Raw genomic sequence first — 20,068 nt, 5'->3', positions numbered from 1 at the left:
TGCTTGCATTCTCTCTCGCACGCAAACACGGGTGCAGTGAAGTACTGATAATTGCGGGCTGGTGTGTCTAAGAGATGAAACACATCCTGCTCATCTTTAGTCCAATTTCCCCTGTGTTTTGCTCGCCGAAGCCCCCAGCAGCACATTAGACAAAACAAATCAAATTAGAAAGGCAAAGTGCAGCTCCATCAGTAGCTCTTCTGAAGAATCCCATTCTTTTCTCTAACAGACACTTATGAAAAACAACATCAATTAACGAATAAACATTTATTCAGCTAAATTAATAAACTCAACTATAATCCAAATCCGATTTTTTTATCAACAACTCTGGAATTCATCTCAATGGCTGAATTCAGTCAGAACACAGAACATGAAACCTTTATTTAGCTCATGGTACTTTGAGACCAAGTAGTTACAAGATGGCATATGCATCCCTTCATATGCACACAGACTAGGACACCTTCTTATCCTCATACAAGAGCCTCACAGGCTGACTGCTGCCCCCTAGTGGAGTCACTCTGTCTCTATATTACTTCTATATTCCTCTACTTCCTTATTTCTGGGTCTTTACTGAGTGTTATAGTGTGTGTCCTGACATACACAAATGTCAGAGTTTCTCAAAGGTCCTTTTGAGAGGGACCTTTAACCTGTGTGTTTCTTTATAGAACACAAACTGACCTTAGTGACCCTTTGCCCAACCCAGTCAGTCCTTTAAAGCCGCTTTACTGTCCTGACTTCGCAACTGCCAAAGTGGAGTCTCAGTGATAAATGAAGTAAGACAGTGAGAATACAGACATGACTCTTACTGTTACTCTTACACTGTGCATCACATGTTACATTTGTAATCCTTTTCTGATACAATGAACTGACATAACTTTGATTGTAGCAGTATTTATAGAAAGTGTCAAATGAATCAGTTCTATTTCATTCCGTCAAACAATTTAAGATATTTTACACACAAAAACAACCAAAAATGGTGTATATCAAAATACCATTTATTACCAGAATCAAACAATTGCAAAGATCAATATCATACTTGGTTAGTCTCACCTAAAGGCCTTTGCACTGCTAAATTGTGAAGATCTTAAGTTTTCATTGAAGTGGAGGCCTGCCTATGGGATTTCTTCCATAAAAATGAATGCAAACTTTTAAGAAACTGATTTCCCTGAAAATTGTAACCATTGCCTGACACTCCCTGCTTAACTCAGGCACCGTAGACTCAAAGTGGTTGAGTGAGTTGGGGTTGTCCAAATCTGATGGGGTGGGGAAAATGGCGATGCGGACCTCCTGTGGTGCAACCTCCCTGAAGCTGGGCTGACTGTAGGAACCAAGTGTCTGGCTCTGGGGACGAGGATCATCCAGGCCTCCTAGGTTCAGATTGCAAGGTTCCGTCCTCCGTAACCTCTCAGGTAACTGCTCCCACTGCTTTTCCACAGTCAATCATTTTTAAGGTTTGTGAACGAGTGGTTGCTTGCCGGGTCTTGCGGTTAAGGGTAGGGTGACCCTCTGTGTGATCCACCACCGCTGAGCTGTCTATCGCCACATATCTCTATCACTCTCAAGACATCATACAAAGCCTCAACTCTTGCCGTAAGAGGTCTTAACATTCTGGATGACTTCTGGATGATATTGGACTCCCTCTCTCTAAAAAAGTACATCATAACAGTGATGGACATCGCCTGTGAGGGGTTTTGAGTCCATGTTCACAGGTGGTTCTATCCTTCTTATTTCACAGTTTAAAGAGTGCTGGTTGTTGTGGGGTTCAATTCACAAATACTGATCAAATGGGCCTGTTATTCAGGGAATACACTAGATGGCACCACATTTAGTGATACGTTATGGATTAGTCGAGAATAATCCTGTTGAAAAAAACAGCATATGCTGGGTTAGGTATGTTTTGATGCTGGTTTGACCAGTTTAAACCATCAAACCGGCATGAGTCTGATTGAAAGGCTATAAAGCACATGGAATAAGATGAGCAGGAGTGGAGGGGTCTATATCAAAATATAGCATTTGGGTAATAGTGGGAGGGGTGTGTGGGCAGAAGGGGAAATGCTGTACAGATATTATGCGAAAGTGAATGCTGAAAGGGTGAGAGGTTGCTGAAGAATCTGTGTTTTCATCGAAGAGGACAAAAAAAACGAGCTGATTACACCATGTGTAATCCCAGCTGGTCCCCATCAGCCAGACTGGAGCCAAGAGACCCTCAGGATGAAGAACTACAGCCAGACTATGTCACTCCTAATTCTGATGATGTTGTGCAGGACACCAGTGGTAGACACGGGGGTTGGAAAATGTCACACGTCTGCCCAGCATAAACAATCACATGTGTTCTGTTCATGGTTTGCATTCATGCACAAAAAGCATATTATAGTTTCAATAATCGTGCATGGTAATCTTTGTAAATGATTTTACAATAAAAAAAAAAACGAGTTAACACCTTAAAAACAAATATATTAAATCAGGTTATGCCTGCATAGGCTTTAAACGTGCTGTTGCGTGTTTAAAATGTTTACTGTTTTCTTTTACTTGGTCATATGTTAAATAAAGACTGTTGAATGTTATTATAAAATGTAATGTTGAACTTTATCGTTTTTGTGCCGCGTGGTGGAAAGGAGATTCTCTGCTGTATACAGTCATGTTTGCTTCTCAAATGTTGAAGTGTGTACAGCGCATCTGTGGCTAACAAAAGCCTTAAATAAACATACAATTACTATAACCACTACGGTACGTATTAAACTGTGGTAATGGAACTTTTTTATTTGCAGTGAAAACAAATCAAGTAGTTCAACGGTTTGCTTGTATAAGGAAGGAAAAGTCAGTAGCTTTTTTTATTATAACAGTGTGTTTTTATAACTATCAGGCATATACAGTAGTATAAGACTAGAGGTCGACCGATTGATCGGCTGTACATGTAGGCAAAGCACGGGTACCAAAACCTGGTGAAGAGGCCAGCGGCTAAGCTATTACATTTGTCCGCATTGTATAGCTAGATAAACTCCCAATGTATCAATACTGTTTCTGTACTGGAGAATGTCTGTGAGACGGAGAAACTCGCACTCTGCAGACATGCCTTGTTAAAAGACGAAAAGTCTGGCTAAAACGCGCATGTTTCCTTTCCTGCTTAAATGTGTGTCTGTGGGTCGAATTCGGTTTGTACTCGGTATTAAGATGCGTCTTGGTAAATCTTTCTATCAAATGGATTAAATAAGTGCTCACAATTTACAAATGAACGCGATAGGGGCAGATAAACATACAGAGAGAAGCGTTTTTCTTTCTGATCTGACAGCGGCTAGACACGCTGAACACTGTAAGTGTGTGTTAGAAATCTGAAACAGAGAGAAAACGGTTCTTCATCAACTTTTTATCAAGCCAAAGTATAAATCCTGACTTGTTGTTTCCCCTCATTTATCTATTATGTCCATGGCAGTCTTTTATGGGAAAAAGAAATCGGCCAAAAAATGGCATCATGCTGTATAACAGATATCGGCTGGGCTGATTTCTAAAAATCGGCATCAGCCAGAGAAAAAGCCATATTGGTCAACATCTAATTTAGACTCGCAGAAAAAATATCCTTATATGATCCTTATATGTAAACAACACTTTGTGCTAATGATGAAATAATTACAAATATTTCCTGCATTTGGGTCATTCTCTGCCTTTTTTATTATATTATAAATGTGAATAACTGTTGTTTTGATCATTAATATATTGCCTCCTGTTTTAATGAGGCACAAGTAGAGTGATGATCCATGTGCAGCTTTACTGTAGGAGTAGTCGTACAGGCAGAATCAGTCACCAGCACACGTAACAACAAAGACAAAACAGTCCGTAATCCAAAAACAGGCGTGAGTCGGGGCAGGCAGCCAGCAATCACAAAGAATAAACAATCCAAGGGGTAATCCACGTGCAGACAGACCAAGGATAAAAACGCTCAGATGATAAACTAGGCCAAACAATACTTTGCAGATTTAAAGTCTGAGAGCCGCTTAAGTAGTGATGGTAATGCAGATCAGGTGGACGAGTAATCAGTGCCAAGCATGTGGGAATTGTAGTCCAAAATTAGTAAGAATCCAGGAGAGGGAGCCCTCTGGTGGCGGTCGGAGAGATCTGCGCAGGAATCGTTCGTGAGAGATTGCCCCCTGTGAGCAGCTCCTGACGCGAAGAGGGGCTGGTTTCTCCGGCTATGTCCTATGAAATTTGGTAAGAATAGTGGGGTCAAGGTTGTCCTCTGCATTGTCCCAGGAACACTCCTTCGGACCATACCCCTCCCAGTCCACCAGATATTGAAGGATTCCTCCCCTGTCAGGAGTCTAGAATGTTGCGGACCTGATACGCCAAGATGGGTGGGGAAAACTGGTTTGCTCCTGCTCGTCTGCTCTTAGACCACCAGCAGGTTTTAGCAGAGAGACATGAAAAGCGGGAGAAATACACAGGACCCACATACCTGGGACTAATTTCTTCAACGGCAATCTGAGGTGAAGATCTTAGGTGGAAAGCCGAACCCATTGACCTGGAGAAAATTCTGGGATTCGGATGTCAGTGACGCTGGGCTTGTAACTTTTGTCTTCTGAGTGTGTGTAGAAGATGTTTTAAATTTGAACTCTCCTTACATGAAACAAGGGGGTTATGTAGGCGTTAACCAGGGCAATCAGAGAATTACTGGGGTGTGAGGTGAAGTGATGACACAGAAGCGTAGGTTCTCTGTATGAAGTTTTCCAGTTAATATTTGCAGGTCTGTGGTTGTGTGCTTGACTTTTTCCATGCCAATAGGACATCCATCTAATGCTTCCACTGCCAAATGAGACTCGCAGGAGATTAAAGGTAGTTGATTACACCAAGCAAATTCATGAGATATAACATTGCCGATGGATGTGGCCTTGTTTCTACCCAGCAGTGACAAGACTATGGGTATTTTCAGACAGGAATTGGATTGATGAATACATGGACTCAATGCAGAGGAGTTTTGTAATGGTGGTCTGGCAGTGAAGAGGCTCTCAGATGAACCGTCTGTCCGCAGTATAGGCAGAGATGTTGACGTATGCGACATTCTAGTTCTTCTGAAAACAGATAAGTGTAACCGAGTTGCCTGGGTTCTGCTTGAGAGAGGGTGGCTGGTGATTGGGCATTGTGACCGGATGAACAAATCAGATTGTCAAGCTGTATGGCGAGACCGATGAGTTGGAGTTCCAGGTTGAGTCTCTTGCAAAAAAACTTTAAAGTGCTCTCCACAGAGTCAGAGTTTGAGCTGACAAACAGTCCGGTCGCTTGATCTCTTATGCTCCCAATCTCCTCCGTGATTCGAGGCCTCGAATCCCGGCTCTCATAAAGCAAGCAGTTGATCATTGGCCCCTTTACCTCCCTCAGAATGTTCAAATACCTCACAAAAGTGTCGCAAGAAAAGTAAAATGCCATTTTAATGCTTTGCCCGTGAGAAGAGCGCAAACCAGGAATATTTCACTGGAATCGGTGGAATATCTGTCTGGTTGCTGATCAACATATAAAGACCATAGTAACAAAAACCCTTACATTTGGTTGAGTTGCCATGGAATTTCAGGGTCTTTTCTGCTGGTAGGGGTTGTAACGCTGCGACGATGTTCACACTCCGTTGCATAGGCATTGAGCTGGAGGAGGTCACACGCAGAGATTGAAGCGTTTAGACGAACTCCTCTGTACCAGTGGTTAGATGAGCCAATTGGTTTTGGTGAGGGAGCCCTCTGGTGACAGCGAAGAGATCTGCTCAGGACTCATTCCTGACACCTGTCAATTTATTACTTTCCATTTCACTGTTTCACATTATATTTTTACATTAAATAAGGCAAGGAAAGGCAAGTTTATTACACAATAGTAATTCAAAGTGCTTTACATAGAAGAAATTAAAAATATCCATTTGATAAAACATATGTAACTGGTAGCCAGTTTAAAGACCTGAGGACTGGTGTGATATGCTCATATTGGTTCTGCTCAGAATCCTTGCCGCAGCGTTCTGTATGAGCTACAACTGTCTTATGGTCTTTTTGGGGAGGCCAGTTAGGAGTCCATTACAATAATCCACCCTGCTGGTGATGAAAGCATGCACTAGTTTCTCTAAGTCTTGACTGGAATCAAAGCATCTAATTTTTGCAATACAGAAGGTGCAAACTCTCCCTTTGCACCTCCTGGTGGAAATTTCACGAACTAGTTTCATGTGGCGGTAATAGGCCGCCTGGTTGACTACCGACTGTATGCAACAGCTGCCTTATTTACTTTTTACACATTCTTCCTATATAAGAATATGAGAAATACCTGCAGCTTTTCAACATGCATATCAGCTTAAAAACACACAAGGATGCAATAAATACAAACTAAAATATTTTGAACAACATGAGATGTAGGCTTGGATAATACTAAAACAGCATTATGTAATATGTTGTTGTCAGAGCTCTTATATAATGCTTCACCATACTTATTATAGACCACAAACAAGACCATTCAAATTTAGTTAGAAGAAGCATTCCACGCGTTTTGCCATGAAGTCAATCGATTTCAGTTACGATGATGTTCAGTTGTTTGGCTGATTGTGGCATTCAGTGTTCAGTTGACTTGCTGTACCTTACACAGTGCTCTTTTCATCTGATTTCTTCATATTTCTGATCTCTTATTACAAACTAGAGAGTAATGAAATACAACCTCACATGTAAATCTGTAACTTTGGGTAGGCTACACGATAAAGCTTATGTCATAAAACTATATTTGAACACTATTTGGACAAATAGTAATTGTCTGTTACTGTAATCAGCTCTATTGGTTTTTAGTAATGATGATAGTTAATTGTTTGTTCCTAATATATATGTATATGGTATTATATTACATAAAATGGGATTGTAACCCATAGGCTGCAAGTAAAGTCTCAGTCCCAGCAGGAAAGAGAGTGAATAAACAGAGAATGAACATCCACTCTTGAGGTGCCCTTCAGACAGACACCTAATGCCCAATCGCTCATTGGGTGCCACAGCAAAAAAGGCTGCCCACAGTGTGTTCACTTGGGTTAGGGGTTATATTAGGGGAATGAAAGTCTTCAAAGGCTGGCACAAAAGATTGACTGATTGAAAGTCTTTGGACAACATTTTACAGGGTGTTCATATGGTGCAGGTCAAGTTTTACACAAATCGGACAAGCTAGGAGGAGTTCAAAAAGTAGATTATTGAAAAATATTATAGATAAAATAGATATACTATTTTTGAAAGCATTACTTAAGGATTTTGATTCTTAGCCCATATGGTCATGGAGATATTGACTAAAACGTAAAGTAGCTTACTGTAGCGCCACCTTGCGTCAGACAGATGTGCATGCATGTCTGACCATCTCACCAAGTTTGGAATTTCTACAAATCACGTTTTTTGACGCCCAGACAGGTTTAGGGCAGAAAAATTATAATAATAAGTAGAAAATCCTTACAAATAAAATAGAATGTTTAAGTAAAAACTTAAATGTTTGGACCTTTATCTGCTGTTTGTTTAATCTCTCAAGATTGAACCACAATGTGGTCATTACATTTACATTTAGTCATTACAGAAAATAACACACTCAGATTAGTTTGTTCTACAGTATGCTTATCTGATGTCACATTGCTGACCACAGCATAAGCTGTGAACATTGTTGAATGAACTATACAGTAGCACATTCTAGCAGGGTGTCAAGGGCAAAACTGACTTTAATAGGCAATGGCAAATATTATCGTCTTTCTAAACAGATAAAAAAATGACAACAAACTCAATGGACATGCAATAACGACCGCAAATCCCAAAAACTAACCAATATATGATCAGCCAACCGACACTAAAAAAGAAGCAATGGTAATGTCACACATTAATAACCTCTGCTGGTCCTCAAAATCACAAACAATCATGCAAAATCAATACAGCACATTTTCTTCAGCTGAGGATGCCAAAGACTGCCTTTTGTAAAGAATACAGAGAGATTGAAGAAACTCTAATAAAGAAATACATACATGATTTCACTCGTCTATTCAGCCTTTTTAAAATGGTTATGTGGTTAGACAGTTTTTAATGATTGTACACTGCTCAATGGTTCAAACTTTATTTTTAGTCTTTACCAAACAAATTACTGCTGGATGCAGTAAAACAAACACACAATTTCAACAGAAATGATCAAAACATCAGAAAACCAGCCCGATCCCCAAAGCATTGTGGCTCCTTTGGATGTACCCCAGTGATCAATCCTTGTATCTTTCCTTTTTAAAAACACATAGAAATACATTGATGACATGCCAAGACCAGGTATATGGTTCCAGTCTTTAGACCATAGTCAATGGGTCTAAAGAAATAAGCATAAGTAGTTTGAGGCCAAACCAAGGACTTGTAAGAGTCAACGAGCCACCACAGAGCAGATCTTTGGCTCGGTACTGCTGCCGCCACGGACACACTGCACCCGAAACACAAACACACACATGCTTTAGTGTGTATTTAAGGTATCGGCCCACCCCGAAGAGATTAATGACCCTGGAGTTTCACCCAAGCCACTGTCTCCAGCTTAATTCCTCTGTCCTGCGAGCACAGTACACATTACACACACTAAACCCAGAAAAACATATGCCATTCTCTCTCCACATTTAAAAAGTCACTTCCTGAACTTTCCATCAGCTACACAAAGGAACATTATGTCAGTGACTTGGCATTCCACCAACCGTAGTACTGCAAGAGACTCAAAGAGTCTCTGCAAAGACAGTCAAAAACACAAATTGAAGGAAGTGTCATCATTTTTTGACAAGTTGACCATGTCAAGCATGAGAACCCAGAACATTTAACACTGTAAAGAAGTCAGAATACATGAAACACTCTGGCAGCCCACCTTTAACATGTTGTGGATTATTTCTAACACAACACACTTCTCAGACAGACACACAAGTGCACAGGTTTCAAATGTCTGAACCAAGAACAAAACAGAACCAATAAAATGAGATAAACCCTTACACGTATACATGCATGTCTATACTTTGAGATTCCGGATGATTTTGGAGAACTTAGGCAAAGAGTCTTACCATAGAGATGGTTCCTTCAGTCCAAGAAGTGCCTCTGTGGTCAAACATACTGTAGACAGACACACACACACACTAATCCTCCCCACCACCCTACTTCTGTGTAAAACTGCTCTCCTCATCTCCCTCTGCTTCTCTCTGATTCAGTTCCATTAGACCAGGCATCTATCTTCTCAAAGCCAGCAACCAATCAGGCCTTTCGAAACCCCCCTGTCTTGTATGTGTGAAACCCATTTTACAGCTGCTTGAAATAAGTGTTAAATATGATACCCATATTGTTCAAATTCTTGCAGAAGCAAGTTGTGGACCCAGCTAACACAAGACATACCAGTTATGTAATTTTAATGGTATTTCTTCTTGCTTACGCTAGTCAGACAGAGGCAGTGTTGCCATGTCTGCAGTGCTCCGGCTTGTTTTGAATGGTCATCGATTTTGTTTTTGTTACACAAATCTGGCAACCCTTGACACCGCTTTACATTAAGGGACGGAGCTAGTGTGTAGCTGCAGCCACCATGGACAAAATGCCTGCATATGCCGGTCATGTTTGGAAGATAGCTTTTAGATCGTGATATTAGCGCGAGTCACGACACGCAGCAGTATATTTTCATTTTCGATGAACCTCGTGCAAGTAAACATAAGCTGTGTTCAAATGTTTGCTGCGATGTACAGACCGATCAGCACATGACATCAAAGTACCGTGAGAACGATTCGAGGGCAGAAACATACTACTCTGGGTTCTTTGATGTCATACACTGATCGGTTTGCGCAGCTATATAGGATATATTGTTAAATGCATTAAAGTGTGAAATACTAAAAAACAGCAAAGTCTGGAAAATCATGAGCATCCGTCAAGTGAAAAAAAGTAACTCAAAAATAGTAATAGCAAAAGCATTTTTTGTTACTTTGGAGTAATGTAATTAGTTACTTCTTATGGAGTAACTCAATATTGTTACTATTTACTTTTAAAAGTAACTTTCCCCGACACTGCTGCACAAGTAACAGCTGGGGGAGAATAAACAAACAATTTCTCAAGAGCAATTTTCGAAGGGGACACAATTAATACTGTCAAAATAATACTCATTCTTCATTGACGATTAGGCTGCGTTTCGGTCAACTGAATGTACAGCTTATCTTCCACTCTCACTGCACAAAACGGACGCTAAGAAAGCAAAACCTCACGGGTCAGTACTGACAACCTTTTCCAAATAATTGAAAGTTGCTGTTCACCTTTTATGGACAGAAAGGGTCTGAAATTCGCAAAATATAGTGCTAAAGTCGCTAAATTTCAAATGGTTTGTGCGCCCGTGTGTGACATGGAACCTAAATGGCAAAGGCTTGTTGGCTATTTGTGGCCATTAATGCTAATATGTCAATGCATGGGAAACACTGAAGGCTTATCGCTGTGTTAGCTGCAGTATGTGATTTACTATTTAACAAGCTATGCTATAAAACAAGCTACCAAACAAGCTAGCTAGTGTTATTATTGCTTACATAGCAAACTCATGTAGAATACATCGGTTATCATCAGGGGCCTGTACCATGAATGTAGCTGAACAAACTCAGGGTAATTGGATTAGTTTTGGGTTGACAAAACCAAACCAACGTGATCAAGCTTTGTTGGTACCATGAAGCAGCTCGTGGAGTTTCTTTGTCAACTCAAGCTTTGATCCTGAAGCTAAGATTAGTTTGCGCGCGCGTGAACATGAACGAGTGACGTCAGCGTGACTAAACCAATCGCATTATAAATGGATAAAGCGATTTCCACAATATGAACACAAACATGAATTTCAGCCATGGACTGATATGTTTCTGCTGTCTACGCAAGAGAGAAGTGTTTCAGAAACACTGCTGATTGCGTTAAAGCACAAGTTAAAAGACTATATAGTACACATATTTACTGTAGTGCTGTAGGGCAAACAGGATCCGCGGGGTCCTCGGTGGAACTACAAGGGGTCCGTGTCCTTGCGGGCAACTTTTTTATGTAAGGCATGCGTACAGAAATATTACAACAAATGTTCATTGAAGCTCCCGCATATTGCAATTTTGACCCTCGTGCGGACAAAAAACATCCATTCAGGCAGCAGAAGCAGTTAACCTTACATCTGCTTCATCATTTCCCTTACGAGTACACATGAGAGGAGTCACGTGCTGATAAAGTTCATTCTCATATATTTCTGAACTTATGTACAAATTTGTTAAAGCTGCAAACAGCTAATTTCACAGGCAAATGACACCACACAGCTTCTGCATTGTAAACTCTGACATCTTACGTGTTTAAAATCAATGAAACATGCACCGTGTACTGATGCTTCATGTCAAACAAGTTGCCCAAAAAATAACGCGGACTGGTTGCATGTTGGTCTCCTTTTAGTCTGATATGATAAAAACTAGTTTTTTTTTTGCAGAAAGATGACGGAGCTCAGAATTATAAAATAGCGGTGTGTTCTGGAAGAAAATATAAGAATTACACTTAATAAAACAGCCTGCTTTTACAACAGAATGCATAAGCCTCTACCTTTAATAGACTAGTCTTTGCGCCATTAACCAGGTCAGTCATTTTATAGAAGCCATAATAAAAACTACGGTTCAGGACAAAGAACAGTCCCAATACAGTGAAACTGAAAGTGTTCCTAGATGTTCTGCACCACAGACAAGAATGTAAAAACTGCAATGCAAATACACGTGATACAATAAAAGTGGAATATAAGTAAGTAATTTGAATTTCATGTGAGTGTAAGGGAAAGCCAGCAAATCTGTAAAATCAGATTTTACCTATATAGTAACCAATATTTGATTTTATATTTGTATTTTATTTGATTAAACCGTATAAAAAATAACTAGCCATTCTAACACGCACTGTGAGTCAGTTACGTCATCTATATGTTTCTTTGCTCACAGCTGATTGGTCAAACTTCAGTCTGAGATCTTGAATCCAGATCATAATCTGCCCCAGAGCAGGTCATCCGTGCAGCGTAAGATACCATGGCGACGAACACCGAAGAAAGCCGAGCTACTCTCATGGTACCTAAAACCCAGGGTTGGCACAAACTAAACTGAAACATAGCTGGCTAGCCACCTAAACCAGCTTCATGGTACAGGCCCCTGATCATTTATTATTGACTCAGCATCAACTGCATTAAAAAGAATCACTTTATTTGTTTCATTATCCAACTCTGGTCCAATATAAAAAGGCAAAACTAACGCTTCTGTTTTAGTGTAAATATAACCGTTCTGATGCCATTCGGTCCGGTGTCATTTCCCTCGCCATAGTAGGATCAAAATCACTAACAAAGATTGACGTTTGCACACATGCACTAGCAGACCTCCGTTACACTTCGATCGATCTGCATGTTTTTAACTGATAAAGTGAAGCTGACGCCATTGTTACGGTTTATTACTTTATGAATACACATGCACTGAGAGTGGTGCACCGACCAATCACAACAGCCTGAGAAGCAGAAGCTCGCTGATATGGTGTGGGTGGGACATCTTTACACACAAACACGCTCTTAGTGGGGAACCAATCACGACCGACCTGGTCAGCTTTACCAATCAGAGCGTTTCGGAAGGAGGGACTTTATATAGACCGGAAGAAATCCAGTCGTTTCGTTAGAAGAGGGACACTAGACATGCGGAATCGAACGTGTTTTTTTATTAGAAACAAGAACATTCATTGTTAAACACCCAAAAACATAAGCAAAACCTCAAAAACAGCAAAAGAATGGCTCCTTTAAAGTGAATAAAATAGCTTTGACAGCCAACTTACTGGAGTTTCACAACTACTGTCTTGCTTACTAACACAGGACTTGTGTGTAGCACAGGTGAGATAAACGGGTGAAACAGGCAGTGGTTTAAAACTAATGTTTCTAAACTAAAAATGCATTTTTTTGCATATTTATTGTTTTTCTACAAAATGCATATTTTAAGTATATATAATTATATTATTCACAATACTTTTTAAGGATTTGGGGGGGGCAACCCTCAGATGGGGTGATTCCTGTCCCCCACCTATGACTGAGACCCAAACAAACATCTCAACCAAGCTTTAAAATCCAGCGGCACCAAACGGTAAGTAAAAGAGAGTAGCAGTAAAGAAAATATATTCACGGTTGGCCATACTGATCGTATACTAATCATAGCTACTGTAACTCAAATCTACCTCTGATAATATGCTATGTGCATTTGAAGAGCATGGCAATAACGTTCAATAGTAGGCTACAAGGAAAAGCCTCCAATAGCATGAAGGAGTTCACTCATGGATACTTACTGGATGCTGATTTTTCTCTTTTTTCCAATTTCAGGTGGCAGGTAGGTGAGGGGACAGATGTGAGTCTAGTTTCCAATGATGTTGTTTGGTCTGTCTCTGAGTCATCTCCTGCAGTGACCAGAGACTGTCCAATTTCTACATCCTTGCTCCGGGCCGACTCCACCGTCAAAACCTGCAAAGACCATTATAAATGAATATAAAGTGTGTAAGATCTGTGTAGGATTTCAGTCTACATTCATAAATAATTTTTCATGATGAGTTCAGAAATTAGGTTCTATTCTTAACTCTTTTTTTGAAAGTCACGTGAGAGGAGGCGATGCCTCCACAGTGCTATAATTTGGGTGATCAACCCATTATAACTCATTTTAGGGGTTTATATTGTCTTCTGTTTACCCACATGCAATGTAGACAATGAGTTGAGATGATATTCGCGACATTCTCACATTATTCGCCCCCAATTATGAAACATGTTGGGAAAGATTATTGGCAAAGAAATATTAAAGTAAGTGTACATGCAAATTTTACTAAACAAAACAATTCCACTGCAGGAATTTTGGGACGGTACTCGTTGTGTTTACAGCTGAGAGAAAATGCTGCATGTCAAAAGAACCTGCTGACCCCTCTCTCTACCAATCTCTTGTCTCTACTTTCTCTGTTGACGTCACGCAAAAACGGATTACTACCACTCGAGGATCTGCAACTCTCCGGACTCTCGCACACTCTTCAAAACCTTCTCTGCTCTCCTCTGTCCGCCTGCTCCCGCACCTTCATCGGAGTTAACAGCTGCTGATTTTGCATCGTTCTTCGTAAAGAAAACTACTGCCATCAGCAGCCAGTTCTCTACGCCACCACCTGTCGAACCCACCTGTCGAACATCCCTGACACGTGTGTGCTCCCCGCCTTTTCTCCTCTGTCTGAAGCTGATGTTTCCAAGGTCATTGGTTCCAACCACCCTACCACCTGCCCACTGGATCCCATCTCCACCCATCTCCTCCAGGCCATCTCTCCAACGATTGTGCCTGCTCTGACCCACATCATCAACTCTTCGCTCACCACTGGGACATTTCCCACAGCGTTCAAAGAGGCCCGCATCACACGCCGCTACTATAGAAACCCACCCTGGACCCTACACTGCTAGAAAACTACAGGCCTGTTTCCCTTTTTCTCTTCATTGCCAAAGCCCTGGAGCGAGTTGTGTTCAATCAGCTCTCCTCCTTTCTCATACAAAACAACCTCCTGGACAGCAATCAGTCTGGGTTCAAGAGCGATCATTCCACAGAGACTTCACTGCTCTCAGTCATCGAAGCCCTGAGACTGGCAAAAGCATCATCCATGTCTTCTGTGCTCATCCTACTGGATCTGTCTGCTGCCTTTGACACTGTCAATCATCACATCCTCCTGGCTTCTCTCAGTGCTATGGGTGTCTCTGGAATGGCTTTGCAATGGTTCGAGACCTACTTCCTGCTTGCACAATCAAACCTCTCCAAATGATCCAGAATGCGGAAGCAAGAGTGGTCTTCAATGAACCGAAGAGAGCGCATGTAACTCCGCTCTTCATCAGGTTATACTGGCTCCCCGCATAAAGTTCAAAGCTATGCTCCTGGCCTACAAGACCACCACCGGATCTGCACCATCGTATCTCCACTCGCTAATGCAGATCTATGTTCCTGCCAGATCACTGCGGTCTGCAAAGGAACAACGACTAGTGGTACCATCCCAAAAAGGAAAAAAGTCACTCCCCCGTACCTTCTCTGGATCTGTTCCACATTGGTGGAATGATCTACCAGCTGCTACAAGATCAGCAGACTCTGTTGCCATCTTTAAAAAATGCCTGAAAATGCATCTCTTCCGTCAACACGTCGCTGATTAATTTATCCTAATTATTTTCCCTTTCCTTCTTATTAAAAAAAAATAAAAATGCTTAGCTTTGTATACTGTGCTAGGCTTTAATGGACTAGTTTTGATGCACTTATGTATTTTGATGCCTATGTTGTTATAATTGCTTCCAATGTTTCCTCATCTGTAAGTCGCTTTGGATAAAAGCGTCTGCTAAATGACTAAATGTAAATGTAATGTAAAATAAATTGTTGATTAATTCTAAAATTGGAAAGGAAACCTTTCAATATGTTATTGGTCTCCATATGTAGACTTTATTTAAATAATTGGTGCGGTTTTCTTTGCTCTTTCATGCCTTAAATCCAGCTGATCATGTTGCCTGTATTAGATTGTTTTTCTCCGTTGAAACAAAGTTAAGCATTTTCACTCACACCAATCTCTGGCTAGGTGTAAGATTTCGGCCACGTTTACACAATGAAAAAACGAAAAGATTTAGCATTTTTCAAAAGTTTCATGTACAGATGACAACGTTATCAAAACGGTCTGCATTTACATGGATCAAGGAAAACGGATAAAAACGCTGTAGTATGCACGCCAGGCCAATGGATGGCGATTTAGTTGTTTAAAGAAACATGACGTGCCTTGGCACATACACATGCACAGAAAAGTGCTTTGTTCAACATATGTGTGGTTAAACTCTGGTGAATGTAAATAGTATGTCTCCGCTGGTCTTATTGGTGCAGCAGATCCACATTTTGCTGGGCAAATGTTACTACATAGTCCAGCAACGAGAGCTCACAGTACGGGAAGCCGCCATATTGTTTTGGCTAAACTCGCACGACTGATCGCGTAATATGCATGTGTGTGACGTCATTGTTTTCAGAAAGGTCGTCTTGCAGTTTACATGGAAACAAAAGTTTTTTTCAAAAAGTTGCACTTTGAGACCCGTTTTTCACCAACTTCTGCAGAAGGAAGAAAATCATATAGGTTTGGAATGACACAAGGGTGAGTAAACGATGAAAGATTTTTTGGGTAAACTATTTTCTATATTTGAATCCATAAATGGTGAATAAAGGCAAAGGCTAATCATGAACTATAATGTGCCAATCTTAAACTACCTAAGAACTCTCATGTCAAGAACAGTCAAGCAGTGAGTCAAGCAGATGCAATACGTTTTAACAGAGCACTGCTGCCACCTGCTGGACACAATATTAGAGTTACAGTGTTTCAGGCATTTGGCATCACACTCACTGAAAACTAGAGGTTGGCCACCATGGACATGTGTGTGTCAACTTAACTCTCTTCATTAACATGTTTGACAATGTTACAAATTGTATATAACTACATCTTTACTATGTATATGGTGTGAAATACTTGAACGTTCTAAACATGAATACATGAATGACCTACTAAATTTGCCAAAAAGTAAAGTCTAGATTATATCACTTCTATACTGCACATAAGACAGCATTAGTATCAGTATTTAGTAAGCAGCAACCACCGTACTTTCACCTGAAAGAGAAAGTGACCACAGAAGCAAGCATTTTAAAAATTGGGTGTCAAACCTGTTTCAATTCTGTAGAACACAAATAAATGAATTTTGAAGAAAGTTAGCAGTTGTCAGTTATGGGGCACAATTGACAACCATAGCAGAACAGATTATTGTATACATGTTTTGTTCTGTTGAAAATAAAAGAAGAAAAGCAAACAGTTCTGCGGCACCTTTGACTGCCATTATAATTTACAATTGTCGTACTAGCTGATAATGCCACAGAACAAAAAATGCTAAATGACTTTGCTTGAGGGTGAGTAAATGATGACACATCTTATTATCTAGGTGACCTTTAACCCAGGGACATCCATGAGAGTGTCAGAAAACAAAGGTCACATTGACTAAGTGGTGTATCTTTACAGCGATTTAATCTTTCATCCACAATCCTTCTTAATGCTGCTCTCTGATTCTTACAAGCTGTCATTACCTGTCAAATTATGAAGCTGTCAACAGATGACCATAACCGCATGATTTTTGTGAGAAGAAAGCTAAATATTCAACGGCGAGAGCATCGCGCTAGCAACACCAAGGTCGTTGGATCCCAGGGATTGCATTTACTTAGAAACAATTGTATCGTTATGCAATGTAAGTTGCTTTGGATAAAAGCGTCTGCCAAATGTAAATATTCAGAAAACTCTTTAGCCGTTCAGCATAAACATTTTTATATTTATATTCATACAAACATACCATTCTAATACTTTATACAAACATTACTCATTAATCTTATACCATTAGTTAACAATATTTATGTATTATAACACATTCAGGTGTCACAGCCATCCGATTATCCCCCGCACCTCTTCTACATTAACTCATCAACCTATATTTCAGATCAAGTACCACCTTTAATAAAATGAGTTGTTCAAGTACCACCTAATGACAACCATAGAAAACACATGAAATAACACTGAGCTCACAATCTTCAATGCCTCATGATTAGATACATCTCCAATTCTAATGTACTATTAATAATACAAAGGCTTTTTCAAACTAAAGAGCATGTTTCTTTCCTGTTTTTTCAAAGTTATTCAGAAGTAGTAGTGGACACGAAACACTTTTTTCAATGTAAACAGGGCTCTATAAATTACTCTAATGGGGGATTCATTAGCTTTGTGGGGGCAATGAAAAAAGACTACAAACCTATATTAAAGACAGACAATGTGGAAAGAATATCTAACACAGAAGAGAAGTATAAATATATGCCAGCACAGATGTGTATAACAAACAGATATATAGAGATCCGATTATAAGGAGGTTATTATAGGGTCTGTTTTACTGTAAGTCCATCTCATTTACTTTCTATTAGACTTTACTGCAGTGGGTATGGTCAAATCGGCGCCACAAAACGAAATGGCAACACGCGCTTCATTGATTGAAAATTGTCTCAAGTAGATGCAGACGCAAGCTGAACTACGCTTTACAGCAATAACAACAGCTTTCAACAGCAGTTCAAGTGCAGAAATACATAAGAAGCTTCATGTACGCACAGCTCATCGTCTGCTCCCGCTCATGCCTGAGTCAGTAAAGACAATAATTCATACAACTACGTATATTTAAATTGCTTGTAGTCTACATGAGATGTATTCCGTATTTATCAATCATGTATAACATTTGAAACTGAATTTAAAACACAAATATAATATGTCGTTTTAATTTCCTGTCGTGTCACGTACCACTAGGGTTTGAGAATCACTGCTGTACTTTATATGTACTCACCACAGTCACTAGTTCATGGTCAGGCCTTATCGTTGTTTATTTCTTGATCTTGTGGATTTACTTGCCTGTTACCTGTTCAAGCCCATCGCCAAGGGGCAGTGCCAGCCAAAAAAATACAACGAGCCCCCCGCAGTCTTCCCCACTGACCAAACCTTTGTGGATTTGCCAGTGTATGTATTGCATTACAGCCCTTCACGTGCACTACGCTCTCAGGCGTCCGGTCAGTTGGTAATATCTAGAATGCAGGTGGTGGATCCTTTTCCTATCTAGCGCCTAAACTTTGGAACAGTCTTCCCTGCGCTGTGCGGGAGACAGACACACTGTCAGTAGCAATCGAGATTAAAGACGCATCTCGTCTATAATACAAATCCTCTCAGGAATTGTTCGGCTGCATTAATAAGATCAACCGAATACTTCCTCTAACAACTGATGCACTTGTTGCCTTGAACGCCGGTATTGTGTTTTCTCATTTTTCCGAGGATACCATAGCGTGTAGGATGCAGTCCATAACTACACCAGATGGTAGATCTGAAAGAGGGAAGCGGTGACCCAACATGTCCTCACTACGAAACTGCAACTGAAATTAGCCATTAGAATATTAATGATAATCTTAAATCTATTATCTACCTTTAAATGTAATATTCCTCATAACCTATTTACTACTCCATATAGGAATTTATAGTCCAAATAACATGTTACCCACGTTTCCCTTTTCTTTATCTTCTATGTGTACTTCTCTGTAATAACACTGCTGTGAGTGTTTGTGTTCGGTGAGTGTGTATCTGTGTTTCATGCATGTAGTCTGTGTGAGCATGAGCGCATGTGTTAGCGTGTGTGTGCCATATTTGTTTTATTTTTTTGTGGTATGTGAAATGAGATTGCATTTATTCACTTTGTTCTTCAATTCATAAGTAATCTACCCAGCTCTGTTTACACGTTTGCCTAATGTTTTTATTCAAAGCTAATTACAATGCATTTACATTTGCTCACTATATGTGTCATTTTTAATTTTATGTTTTTAATTGTTTCATTTAAAATCGTATTTTTACCATTCGTTACTACTGTTCTTTTGTATATTGTGGTTATATTCAAAGCATTGTCCTTTTTGTAAAGATAATCGAAACTAGACCTAAAGTCAGCTTGTAATTTCAATTGAAGACCACTACCTAAATGTATTAGACCACCATTTGTGCCATAGATGCCATAAACAAAGAGTATTGGGGATTACAAAAAATGATGTTTCATGTTAATGGTTAATCCACCAGTATGTGTAAATAAGTCACATTTACTTTGAGTAGTATTTCTAATGCTTTGTCTTAAATACTTATGTATTTGTTTAAGTTCTATGGAGATGAATAATATAATATGATTATATAATATGACCATACTTAAACAAAGTAACAGCTGCAAAACATTCAATGGCGAATGTAGCAATGAAAACGGAAAAACTCATTAAGACCGTTTACATTGAATGCCATGTAAAGTGTGTATGACCTGAATGACCCGTCCTAAAAAAAAGAATACTACATGTTTGACCTCATTGAATTGAGAGTTTTATAGCAAGGATAGCCCCTTGAGATGTAACATCTCATGTCTGTGTGTCTATTTATTTTATGTTTTGCTGTGAAAATAAATATGAGGCAGAGACGTCTGCTCTATC

General features: G+C 39.8%; 1 protein-coding gene and 1 long non-coding RNA gene across 5 annotated transcripts in view; one reads left to right on the top strand and one right to left on the bottom strand.

The window, feature by feature from the left end:
• gse1b (Gse1 coiled-coil protein b) overlaps window positions 1-20,068 on the bottom strand; it is a 111,401-nt gene that overhangs the window by 67,255 nt on the left and 24,078 nt on the right. For all 4 annotated transcript variants that reach the window (XM_079466280.1, XM_079466281.1, XM_079466282.1 and 1 more), the window contains exon 2: window positions 13,305-13,476. In XM_079466280.1, the coding sequence (XP_079322406.1) occupies window positions 13,305-13,476 (172 nt within the window). The remainder of the gene's footprint in view (window positions 1-13,304; window positions 13,477-20,068) is intronic.
• On the top strand, window positions 12,609-15,403 carry LOC306899789. The gene is made up of 3 exons (XR_013787229.1): window positions 12,609-12,858; window positions 13,000-13,105; window positions 13,339-15,403. It is a non-coding gene; the product is annotated as an uncharacterized lncRNA (long non-coding RNA).

The sequence above is a fragment of the Barbatula barbatula genome, assembly GCF_947034865.1.
Source record: "Barbatula barbatula genome assembly, chromosome: 10".
Classification (NCBI taxonomy): Eukaryota; Metazoa; Chordata; class Actinopteri; order Cypriniformes; family Nemacheilidae; genus Barbatula; species Barbatula barbatula.
The sequence above is the reverse complement of the archived record's forward strand: the minus strand, read 5'-3'. Positions and strand labels throughout refer to the sequence as shown.